Source organism: Pseudochaenichthys georgianus, chromosome 8, assembly GCF_902827115.2.
Source record: "Pseudochaenichthys georgianus chromosome 8, fPseGeo1.2, whole genome shotgun sequence".
In the NCBI taxonomy this organism is placed as follows: domain Eukaryota; kingdom Metazoa; phylum Chordata; class Actinopteri; order Perciformes; family Channichthyidae; genus Pseudochaenichthys; species Pseudochaenichthys georgianus.
In genome coordinates this window covers 31,116,150-31,129,242 of record NC_047510.2, presented here as the reverse complement: position 1 = coordinate 31,129,242, position 13,093 = coordinate 31,116,150, and the positions used below count along the sequence as shown (strand labels likewise).

The 13,093-nt window shown below is 41.4% G+C and overlaps 1 protein-coding gene across 4 annotated transcripts in view; it reads right to left on the bottom strand.

The window, feature by feature from the left end:
- The window catches only part of tnrc18 (trinucleotide repeat containing 18), an 86,745-nt gene extending 81,042 nt beyond the window's left edge, over positions 1-5,703 (bottom strand). For 3 of the 4 annotated variants that reach the window (XM_034089366.2, XM_034089368.2, XM_034089369.2), the window contains exons 1-2: positions 5,549-5,703; positions 3,699-4,018 (exon numbers count right to left, since the gene is read on the bottom strand). In XM_034089366.2, the coding sequence (XP_033945257.1) occupies positions 3,699-3,891 (193 nt within the window). In that variant the 5' untranslated portion in view covers positions 3,892-4,018; positions 5,549-5,703. The other variant, XM_034089367.2, reaches the window with a different exon arrangement.
- Between the last annotated feature and the right edge of the window lie 7,390 nt (positions 5,704-13,093).

Below are 13,093 nucleotides of genomic sequence, written 5' to 3'. Positions count from 1 at the left end.
GTGCTGCAGTGCTGCTCATGGAAAAGGATGTATTTATAGAGTGAACACAAATGTCAACAAACCCTGCAGTCTCACCAGGCATTGAATACCAACACACACACACACACACACACACACACGCTTTAAGATGTGGAAATAGAGAAGACACTGTTAAATCAGGTGGAAATCCCATTAGAAGTAACAGAAAAATAATGGAGACTCCTGGGAAATAAGGGGGTGTGTTGGCACAGCTAGAAGCAGCCAACCCTGCAATCAGGAGGTCAGCCAAAAACAACGATGACTTGAATTCCCTGAAACACATGTAAACCATGGGCGTTAGCAATATACTAGTAAAGAAGGCTAGCTATTTGTTAGCAGCATCCCTTTTGTGTGACATTTTAGACTCGGCAGGCTAAGGAGGAATTCTTTTCAGCTTTCTTTTGACACCTAGCGCAGTAACTATGCTACGCTGCTGCAAAGCGGGAATAACAATAGCTTTACTATTCTCTATTCAAAGTGTTCAGGTATTAAAATATGTCATATGTCCAAGTTGCACCACTTGGCTCCCGAGAAATACACCCACCAGGTGTGAAAAGTTCTGGAGATGTTCTCTTTGGCAATTAAAACAAGTGTTAGAATCTTTGTGCATGCTATTTTCAGAACCTTTTGTGTGGAAGGGAAAAGATTGAGGAGAAGAAATTGGCTATTTCCCTAAGTAGTGAGGACATGCCCCCGGTATAAATGACACCAAAAAGAGTTGCCGCTTCTCCGTTGGCACGCTGGATCCCTGAGACTCGCTGTTTATTGCAAATAAAACGGGAACATAGCGAACATTTGCAATTAGCGGGTAATTATCACGGTGCAGGGTCGGACAGGGTTATTATAAGCATGGGACTGGGATCTCAATTGGTTAATGTAATGTGTGGGGATTGGATTTTGAGGAGAGCCATAAAGCTAAATGACCTGCATCGTACGGTGGGAGCCCTTCGGTGGGTGGCGGCTGTGGGAGATTACAGTCCGAGAGCGAGAAGGTCAGTGTGTGGGCAGAATCAAATGCATCCCGTTGGAAAGAGGAGTGTTATAGCGGCCAATCTGGGCTGGAAAGGTGGTTTGGGTCAATTCCACTTCAATAACCCCTTGGCTTCACATCAAGTTGTTACACATGAGCAAAACCGAACACCGCAAGTCATTTTCAGCTCGTTTCAGAGCCACGGGAAGGGGAGTGAAGCACCGAGAGACACACACTGCTACTAAGGCGTTCTGCAGGAATCCTTTCCACAAACCTTTCCACCAAAATCTGTTCACCTTCTCGCTGCTGAAAACTGGCACATCTTTGCCGTTACGCATCCATCAATCATGCCACCGCTCCCCGCTGCGAGTTGATTTAATCTCTGACAGCTTGTTTCATGTGCGAGGTGAGTGTGTGTGGGCTCTGCCGGTGTGTCGAATTAACGCTTCATCAGAGCCCGGCCCCGGGAGCACAGCTTCTCTTTACTATAGGACGCTCCAAAAGTGACAAGTGCTGCATTGAACCCACGCTACAGCAGGATAAGGACGGGGGGGGGGGGAACACAACTAAACTGGAATATCTCTGCGTTTAACAGAGGATCCGTTATAGTATCTGGATCATTAAGGTGGAAGAACTACTCAGATCTTGTACTTAAGTAAAAGGTAGAAGTACCAGAGTGTAAGAATACTCTGTTACAAGTAAGTATACTGCAGGGTAGCTTGTGAATGTAATCCAGGTGTAACTAAAGTCTTATTTAAATGCAGATTATATGTAATATCTTTAATCCAAATCTGCAAAGTATCTAAAGGTATTACATGAATAAAGTAAAAGGGAAGTACAAAGAACTGAAATACTCAAGTAAAGCCCCTCTAAATGTTACTTACAGTACGTGAGTAAACCTACTTAGTAACTTTATACCACTGAATGTGAAAACTCGATGAGAGCATTTGGTCAGACTTTCCAGCCGAACTAGTTTCTCACACACACACACACACACATATGGTTTGAACCTAGATTACAGTGCTCTGACTTTCCGTTTGACAGACCACAAAACCATATGCAAACATTCGAGATTTGCATCCGCATATTATTTTTTTAGCACTGTGTTATTTCAAGGCTTCCATTACTGATAGCAAGAGCAGACATCGCTGTGCGTGGCGTGAAGGGGAAAAAGGGAAGCTCAGCGGGCAATAACATTTACAGATGATCCATTGACTGAAGAGCACACACACACACACACCCTACATAATGTAAACAGACACATGGAGGGGTTGCTTTAAGGAGCTGAATCATGCTACACATCGTCTTTAAAACCATCTCCATAGTGTGTTTACGATGTTCCTTTTCCATTTAATATGGTATTCCTTGCCCAGTTAAGGTAAATAATATCCTGATTTAAAATGTTGAAAGCCCTTCATAGTGTACATTTGACAGTCTAAAGTCTCTATGTCTACTCTTCTTCATTCCTACCTTATAAGCAATGCCTTGTTTTTGGAAGCATTTCTCAAGCTGCGCTCAACAAAGTCAAATCTTATCTTATCTTAATGGCCAAACACATCAAAACCAATCGAGTTTCTGCAGCCAACACACTCACTGAAGCACACACTTGATGTCTCTCACTCAGATTCCCCTGGCGCACTTAAAGAAACAGCAGGGACACAAACGCAGGTAAAAAGCAGCAGCCAAATGTTACAAAACAGGAGGGTGGACCACAGCCATTTTGACCTCTCACAACACTCCAGGAAATGTTCCCACTCACAGGGTAAGAGGGGGTCGTAACTTTACCACCCCCCCCACACACACACACTGCATCTGCTCCCACAGCAATGACGGTGTAATGGTCCACATGCAATCCAAGGCCATTGCACCCTGACCCGCATACTGCTGCAACAACACCCACACCACAAACCAACTCAGCGGTGGGTTGCCAGGTAAACATTCCCCTAATGCAAAAAAGGTTGAGGATCCAAATGCAATACTTTAGCATCAGAAACTTGCCACAGCTTTATAAACAGCCACACCTCTTATGAAATCTACATCTGGTTACATTTCCAGAGGAGCAATGGCCACGCAAGCCCTCCTTTAAGCCCCAAGGATCCTTCTTAGGACATTCTGCCACCAAATCCCCTCATTTTAATGTGTAGTCAATTATTCATGTTTAATACAACTGATATTTTAATGGACGCAAGCCAGTGGAGGAACAAACCACTCTGCACTTCTCTGGTGACAGCCACTCATTAAGATGCATTTCCCCTCTTTTGTGTGTAAGGATAGTATGGTGTACTTTGCCAAAGACACATTTCCAGTACATGTTAATTTAATGGTCAATAAAGTATTCTGAATCTAAAAGCAAGCTGTGCAGGGAATTTTTTTTGTGCTGCGTTATTTCAACTTTGATCATTTTAATGGATGTGCTTTCGAGACACATTTACAAGCAGCGGGGTTTCTTTTTTTAAACACTCATCGGTTAGGTTGTCAGGTAATGTTATGCAAAAACGCTTAGGATCCAGATCCAATACTTTAACATTAGAAACTTGCCACAGCTTTATAAACAGCCACACCTCCTTGTGAAATCTACATCTGGTTACATTTCCAGGAGATGACCGCACAAGCTGGACATTTTTGCGCAGCGTTATTTCAAGTTATATCATCTGATGGATGTGTTTTTCGAGGCAGGGCATTTACAAGCAGTCAAACATCATATACTCACTGTGGTGTGGATGTAGGTTAATGGCCGATGGCATGAATTTCCCCGAGTGGAGAGGCGGTGGATGGCCGGGAGAGGGAGGGATCCTCCCGGCTGCAGCTGCTGCTCCGAGGCGGTGAGCCTCCATGGAGAGACCCGCCAACAACGGAGGCGGACCGTGGACGGATCGGGGGGGTCCAAAATCTCTGCCATCCATTATCCACAGTGGGGAAAGTTGTGAAAAAAAATAGTCCGTTCGGATATGCCCCCTATTCCCAAAAAAAAGCCTATAATGTCTTTAGTTTTCCAGGCGATTCGGGCTCCTTTTCAGCCATCCTGCTGACCTAAAAAAAAAAATACAAGAACACATTTCCTTTATCTATAATGTTAAATAAACTGTTTTAGGTTTTCTCCTGCTTGCAGCGTACAAGCGGTCCATATGTGCAATGACGCAGTTTGGAATACCACTTCAAAAACTAAACGTAGAGAAAGCTGATCGACAGAATAAGCGTACGAGTTGCTCCTGGTGCATCTTAACTGCAGATCTTAATGGATATTTAACTTAAATCTACAATATTATGATCTAATGTTGGAGTGGCAGCAGCACCCCACCCCCTCTGCGCTACACCGAGCCGATCCGGAGCAGCTCTTCCCGGGGAAACACAGCCAGGAGACGCCGGAGACCAGCTGCTCTCTCCGGCCATGAAAACAAGCCGAAACGCACACGGTCAAATTTGAACAACCTATTCTGCCTTTTTCCGATTACCCAGCTGTTTCCGAAGCAATGTAGGCTATGTAAACCAATACACCATAAATACTGAAAGGGCGCATCAACTATACATTTCAAACGGGTTAAAAATAAATAAGGTTGCAAAAAGCCTGCATCATTAATCAGCGGGCGAGCGGATTTTTGTTGCCCAGAGAGGACGATTTAGTCCGGGCTGCTTCGCTTTTTTTGGACATGGGTGCTGCCCATGGAAAGAAATCAAAACCAAAACACTTCGGTTTAAAAAAGAAAATACCTTTTGGATCTTAAATGTGTACGATTTAAAAACTGTTATTAAGATATAAATATGTGTTTTTATGATAAATCGACAGTTAATTTTGTGTTAAAAATCAAAATCGACCCAAGCAAGGCGTATTGAATCTGTTAAATATCGATAAAAAAATATATATTAAAACCAGGTTATAACACTAAATCTTCTATTTTAAAAAACAAAACACTAGAATAAAAGTTACTTTAAGAAGAACAACAACAAGCTACTGGGACTTTTTCCTAAGACAATGAGACAATTGTGTGCCTTTTTCTGTACATAAAACCTTTGAATAGACACTAAAACGGTGTGAAATTAGAGAATTTAAGTTTAAAACAACAAGTTAACCTTCAAAGGCTTCAAGCAAACAGCGGAGACTCGTGATATGCAGGCGGGCGGGATCTGAAGAATAGGCTGGTTTAGAAATAACAATAAACCTGTATTTCTCTTTGAGTGAATAATAGCACCACCAGAAACAAATATTGCCTCTAAAAGCCCGTCTGAAATACACTGGGGAGGTTAAATTAAATGGTAACCCTTCCTCCGCTGTGACCCATGCGGCTCGGCGGCGGAGGAGCACGGCTGCAATTCAGCCACGTTTCAAACTTTTTCACGGTTCCTTTAACGCACACACAGACAACTTTTTCGGCGGAAATGTTTACAAAAGTAGCATTTTAACACCAATAACAGCTCCTAAAAAATCAAAAATGACGTTAGCACCCCTCCGCGCCCTTTTCACTTACATTTACAGCTCAAAATGTGCTTTAAAAACACCGAAAACTCGGATATTCAAGGAGGAAAGGGGAAACCAAACAGGGAAGAAAAAAAACGAGCGCTTACTTGAATGTGGAGCTAAAAAAAAAAATGCTTTCTTAAAATCCGTCCAGGTTGCTGGGAGAAGTGGAGTAGTCCATTACAGGCTCGTCCGAAGGTAAACTAGGGGATAACTGTGGAGGGGGGGGGAGCCCCTGACGCGGCCGTAAACTCCTCAGCAATGAAACACAGCATTGTTTTTACAAGCCCCGCCCCTCTCGTCGATACCAGTCAATCAGGGACCAGAACAGAACGTTTCACACAGCTGCGTTCTGATTGGCTGCGAGAAGTGTCAATCAAAGACCTCTGTTTTAAAAATACTGCTTTTTACTCCACGACAATTATTTTTAAACTCATAGTTACCAGCTACTGTGTACATATAATAACACATGACATTTTTATATGACATAATGCTGTGCTGTATTAACAATATATATTTAAGGAAAATCTAAAATCATCTATCTATTTTATTTAATGTCTTTAAGTGTCTGTGTTAAGCAATTAAAACAATGAATAATTGAATGTTCTATAATATAATACTTTCACAACAGCCATTGTTCATAATATGTACTTTTACTTTAAATACTTTAAGTACATTTAGCAAACACTTCCCACAAAAATGTCCCAACTTCAGATCAATAAAGTACTTCTTATCTTATCTTATTATCTTCCGCACTTCTACTTCAGTAACGTTTTTTGAAGCATTGTATTAACAAGCCCCGCCCATCTACTCGCTACTAGCCAGCACAGAACGTTTCACACAGCTGCGTTCTGTTTGGCTGCGAGAAGTGTCAATCAAAGTCCTCGGCGTTAAAAAAAACAACAACCTGGCCGCTCGCCAGCACTATAAAACCAATTATGGAGCAAGGAGGTTGAGCTGTTTCAAGGTCCCCTCTCCCTTCAAGACTGAGTGATCAAAACAAGCGGTGGGTTTCTTTTCTTTTAGCGGGAGGGGGGCAGTTTCAAGGCGACCCCCCCCCTCACCCATTTCCACGCTAATTATAATAGACGCTCGAAGATTTGGAAGTATGGGGATGTTGTTACCGTTACAATATTACATTGGTTGTAACGTTGTGTGGCCTCAGTGTACCCATTCTTAGTAGATAATAGCCAGTACATCCCATTTCCATTTAACCCTTCAAAAGGCAAGCGAGGGGCAGGGGCCTGGATGCAAACATCTAAAACTTGAGATAACAATCTCACGATTTCTAAAGGCCCCTTCAAATAATGCTAATTTAATTATTCAATTTAATTTGGGAGGCCACAATTTGGGCGTTGTTTTCCCCATAGGCCAACCCAAGACTACCCATAATGGATCAGTCATTATGTATAATATAAAGCCTATATTCTTACGGTAAGAAAGAAAAGTGAAAACCCAATAACAGAGATTAGCACTAACATCGGACATGTTCATGCACGTCCATCATAGCCAGGAATACTGAGAAAAAGGTCCATACACTAACAGTAATCTTTATAAAAAAATATATATAAACTCAACACCACGACGTGTATGTGCAGCTAAAACGTGCACATTGAGAATATGGCCTTTAATTTATTTGAGTTATATTGTGAGTTATAACCTAGTCTTCTGGCATGTATCACAGGTCTGTTATCATGTCACCCAGGAACGCACCAAAATGTATTTGTCGTCACCTTAATGGCAGCTTTATTTGTAATTCTCACCCAGGAATAAAGCCAGGCTCTCGGTATGCAAATGTCCATTAACAGCCTGTAGTTGAAGCAGCGCTACATGTCTCCTTGTGTTGAGTTTTAGCGGGGACGCACACACATTTGCATTAGAAGAGGAGGAAAAGTGCCATTATGCTAAAATTCAGAAAGGGGTAGCTCGACCTTTGGGGTTCTAAAAACAAAACATGCCCTCCTTTTACGCAGTGCTGTCATAGTTCTTTTTTCTTATCATCCAGAAGTTTCCTTTGAGGTTAACCACTCGGCGTTACATTTGCAAAAAAAATGTTGATTAAAAAAAAAATCTCAGACGGTTTCAAACTCCCCTCTCCTACAGTCCCGCCTCTCCACAATGAGCAGGTTTCAAGGAACCCCCATTTGGTAGGTGGAGAGGAAGCGATACGACAGAGGCAGCAGAACCGGACAGGGAGAGGAGAGAGAGCAGAAGAGACGCCGAGAAACAGCAGCTTTAGACGGCATGAGCGGAGAGAAGAGCCCGGTGTGTGGTTCTCGGTGTTCCGGTCGCTTTCGGTGGTTACACTTCCTTGTTTTCGGTAGGAAAAACAAACGTTCCACCTAGCGAAAAGAAGCAGAAACCTTTTTTTTAGGCTATTTGTACTATTACATTATAATTGTATCTTTATTTTTTGGCTATTTTGCGTTAATAAAAAATGGATTGATTGATTTAAAGGGGGAAAGGGAATGCAGCAGCGACCTGTCGCGTCTAACGATACCAGAGGAGGGGGGGAGTCACCCGGCGGAGATCAGAGCTGATGTCCCGGCCCGGGCTCCGAGGGGACCAAGCCAGCCTTTGTTCTCCAAAATCTGTCGGACTGGGAATTCAGACAAAGCCTTGAGATTATTAGGGCCCTATTGTTGCTGGAGTCGTTTCACCCCGCGTGCAGGAGACAGCCTTCATCTCCTCATGTCTGTTTTTCTTGTGGTGCTCGCGGGTGTTATCTCCACTTCTAGGTGGCTGCTGCATGCATACATTTTTATTAAACAGCTTAGTCATGATTCTACGGAAGAGGATTAGAGCCACATGAGAAAAAAACTGTTGGGATGTGACCAAAAATATAAAAAAATATCTAAGAATTCAGAGGAAAAAATCATAATTCGGTCTTTTTTCTCAGCAATTTATGGTTGCTTTAATTTAAAGATATTTTCTTAAGTATTTCCAGATTTAGGAAGTAATGGAATACCAGTAACTGGATTACGTAATTAGGAAGGTAATCTAGTACTTTAGCTACAGTTTCATAAAAAATAGGTAATCAGAATACATCAAATGTGGATTACTAAGGAAACCACAATATATCAACAGATGCAGAATTAACAGTATACGTTTATATTGTGAATGTGATACATCGATTAGGTTACTGATTACATGTTTTACAGGTAATTAATAATTGTAAGGCACTAGTAATCTTCTCTGGCTATTGTCTTTTATGACAATGTAACCTTCCTAAATTATTATTATATATATATACAATAAAAATAACATTACTGCACTCTCCAGCTACAGAAGAACAATTGGTGTTTTACGTCCAATTTTCCATCATCACTGTGATTATTTCTCTGTTAGGCTTATCCCAGTGATGCGTTAGTGCTGGAGCAGATGGGACATTTGGTAGATTATGTATTTTTATAGCCGATATACACCAACTGGGTTTCTTTGATGTTGTTCCAAATTAAAGCTCCAATATGTGGATGGAAAAGAAACACATGATATGTCGCCTGAAGCACTGCTGAGTCAATACAAACCACAGTAAATTTTTCAGACGACGACTAACACTGTTTTTATTCTGCAGACCAACGATTACAGAGCGAGAACATTTGTTATCCCTGACTCATGTTTTAGTTTTCTATCTTTTCCTCGTGTTGTTTTTCCCTCTTATCAGTCCACATCAAACCTGTCCAAACATCATCGTTGGGTTAATTCTGTCTATCAGCTGAAGGATCAGGTAAATGATTTTAGACTTTCTGAGGCGTGTGGCTGCATTAACCCACAGGGGACGGGGCTACGGCATCGATTAATTCAGCGTTTGGGGGGGTTGTCCACTCTGGAAAAGAAATACATAAATAAATAAACAGAAAGATGTCCCCCTGCATAAGCACCCACCCTTCAAATACAAATAAACCTCTCACTTTGGCTGCTAATAAAGCCTGAATGTACGACCATGTTAAACATATTTTATACAATATTCCTCAAATGAACGGCAGGCATTAAGATATTTGACGTGACCTCTCACACACCGGTGCGCCTGTAAGTGCTAAATCATTCATCATATCTTGTCTCAGGCACCACAGAAGAAGAAGTCTAAGTTATTAAAGCTGCAGGAACATAAAACCACTGCATGACCTACAGCCTTGCCACTCACAATTTATTTATTACTACAGTAAACAGTGTTTTATTGCACTTTACAGTATTGTACAGTATGGCTTCTGTACATATGACAATAATACCGTTGAATCTTGATCGTGACCTCTCCCTTTGGCAGTGTCATGTTTTCTGATTGCATGAAACAAACATACAGAGAGAAATATATATGCAATAAACATGAGTCTGAGATAACTGACATCACCACACACTCACCAACCCCCCACTTCAAGCACACACACACACACACACACACACACACACACACACACACACACACACACACATTCATACATTCAGCTCTCATGGGGTACCTGCCAATCATCAGACAGTGGCTTGCAGGGTTTATTGGTGGATCACCAGGGGGGGGGGGGTGTTTGCTGGAGGACGACCACATGCACACCACTCTCAAGACTGAATGTGTTAAAGTGGTCAGATGACATGAATGCACAAAGAAAATCTTAAAATGGTCACATGATTATTATTTGTCACCGTGAAGAGAATTCATTTCATGGTTTGGTCGTTGACTCATTTTTGGTTTCACTGGTGGCTTCAATGGAATGAACTGTTTTTAGTGGGTGTGCACGGAGATATTTATACAAGCCTATGAATCGGTGAATTGATGATGTTTTTTTTGTAGGCCGACCAGGAAATTAGCATTGCAAGGGCTGCCGTGACAACCTAGCAATGGGATTTTCCATTGAATTTGGAATATTGCATACAAAAATACATGTTTATGATGCTTACACGTTTTGATCTGCAGGATCATCTCCACATATTAACCCCACTGTCATTACATTTGAAGCGTAAATGCAATAGGTAAAAAGCTAGGCTATAAAGGGACGACATCAGGGTCACATGACTTCAAGTCACCACCGCTAAGCTTAAAGCGGCTAATGTTCAGCGTGATGACATTTAGTCGTCTCATTTAGTCACTTGTTAGCAACCACAGTTTTAAAGACACATAAGCTTCAGACATTCACCAGTGGAGTATTTACTGACTTACTCTTATCAAAACTGAAACACTAACTAGACCTTATTTCTGGAATACGATCATAAACACGTTCCAAAAAACATTGACTTTAAGACAAGGAACCTAAAAGGGACCAAATGCTAACTCATATCCGGGTTTAAGGAATCGTCCCTGAACCACTCTCACGTTGTAATGTTTTGATGTTGAATCTCTTGATTCTTAAACACACCGTATTGATTTCCAATGTATAGTTTACATGCATGGATGTCAATACTTTATTAAACTGCAAAGACATGTATCTTGTCCCTGGAAGTACCCTCTTAAGAGTAGATGTAACAGGGAAATAAGAACACATACCATTGTTCTTATTGCATAAAGAAGTCTTTTAATTTCTCTGATTTTATGGTGGTGTTTTCCTTTTTACAGTTGACCTTTAGTTAGATTGATCAAATTGCCTTGCTTACAGTTTGGCAACATATTGCGATATAATGAATTCTTACCATGAATCCTTGATATGTATCGTGGCGCCAGACTCTTTTTAATATACCACCCTAGTTTGGATTATTGCATGTTGTAGTGTCTATATGTATTATAATCTTATGTACCTCCCACAAATTATAGCTATACCAGGACTGAACCAGCACACGCAATCTGGAACAATAACTTCTTGTACATATAATAACCAAGTCCAAAACTGTTAGAATTCACAGAATCTTCTCTATTTGAGTCAAGTGACGTCTTCTCACCCTGTCAAACAAACCCAGAGCCAGAAAGCTGCAGTTTGAATCCAATCAAAATAAATAACCTTATTTTGGGAAAATGGTACCAAAACAAGGACACGCATGGAAGTCAATGCAAAGTGCTTCCCATCTGCCAGCGCTTCAAACCAAGCTTTGGGGGATGGATGACGGGTGGCTTGGGTATGGAGGGTGGAGAGGAGGGGGGAGGGAGGTTTTCAACTGTCTATGCACGGTGCAGTTTGAGCAAATAAGTATTTTTGGTGCCTGTTCGTGTTCCTCCAAATGTGCGGTCACAGCTCTGAGAAATCTTGGGGTTTTTCTCGAGAAACACCACCTTCACCACAGCTGAAGGAAACACTGAGGCATCAGAACATCATCCTGCTGAGGGGAATACAGCAGCGATGTGTCAGGGACCAGAAACCTCAAGAAGAAAATAGAAAATTCCTTCCTCTTTCATATTTTATATCTTCTATCAAGTCTTCTGTTACTACAAAACATATATTTCCTAATCATGATTTTGGGAACACTGACCATCTTGTGCACAGAGTGGTGGGCTGACAAAAAGGTCTGAAAATACTCCATTAAGGTAACGTCTGAAAGGTAATACGTATTTTAAGCACAATATAACTAAAGTAGTCATCATGTTGTCAGTCAAATAAAGACATTTCTAGAAGACATAACAAGTTAGATTAAGATGTCAGAAAAAAAATTATATTAAAAATATTTAAATGAACATAACATTTAAGAATTTGCAATAAAATAACATAATAAAATCATATTTAAAAAAACATTAGACGTCAGAGGACTTTTCAGAGCCTCCTGTCAGTCACTGACACAATCAACACATCTGCTGTCAGTCAATCAAACTCCACTGAGACAGGGGGAGTGTGTGTGTGTGTGTGTGTGTGTGTGTGTGTGTGTGTGTGTGTGTGTGTGTGTGTGTGTGTGTGTGTGTGTGTGTGTGTGTGTGTGTGTGTGTGTGTGTGTGTGTGTGTGTGTGTGTGTGTGGGTGTGTGTGTGTGTGTGTGTGTGTGTGTGTGTGTGTGTGTGTGTGTGTGTGTGTGTGTGTGTGTGTGTGTGTGTGTGTGTGTGTGTTTGGGGGGGTGGAATACAAATGTGTGTGAGATCTCACAGGAACAGGAGCTGCTGTATTTGAACATGATCAATTATTCTGCTCTGGCCTCCTTCTGTCAGCAGTGGATTCTCTTCGCCTTTCACCCAGATTACAGGCGCCATCTGCTGGAGAAGGCGGGTACTGCATGATGGAGGAGGCGGGTACTGCATGCTGGAGGGGGGGTGGGGGGATCAGTGACAGAACAGATGGATGAGCTGCACAGCTGCATTCAAAAGGATCCACAAAGAATTTATTTGTCATATGCACAATAGTCATAGGAAAATGTTGAGTCTAAAGCTCCTCCGCGGATGCAGCATACGATATACTTCAGATTAAAATACATTAGATAATGCAAAAAGAAGCAAAGCACGTCCTGTTTGTGCATGAATTTCTTTGAACTTTAACTATACAACAGCAGAGGGAAGGCTGAATTTCTCCTAGGAGACTAAAAAAAGCATGCCTTGCAATACGATACAATATGGTACGAAAACGATACGGTACAATCTGATACAGTACGAATTTACAATACAATATACGAGACAATAAACGAAAACAATACGAATACGAAATGGTATGATACATTACGATACGATACGTTACGATGCGATATGATATGGTACGATACTGTACGATAGGTACGGTATGGTACGGTGCAATCGATCAGATACGATAAAATGAAACA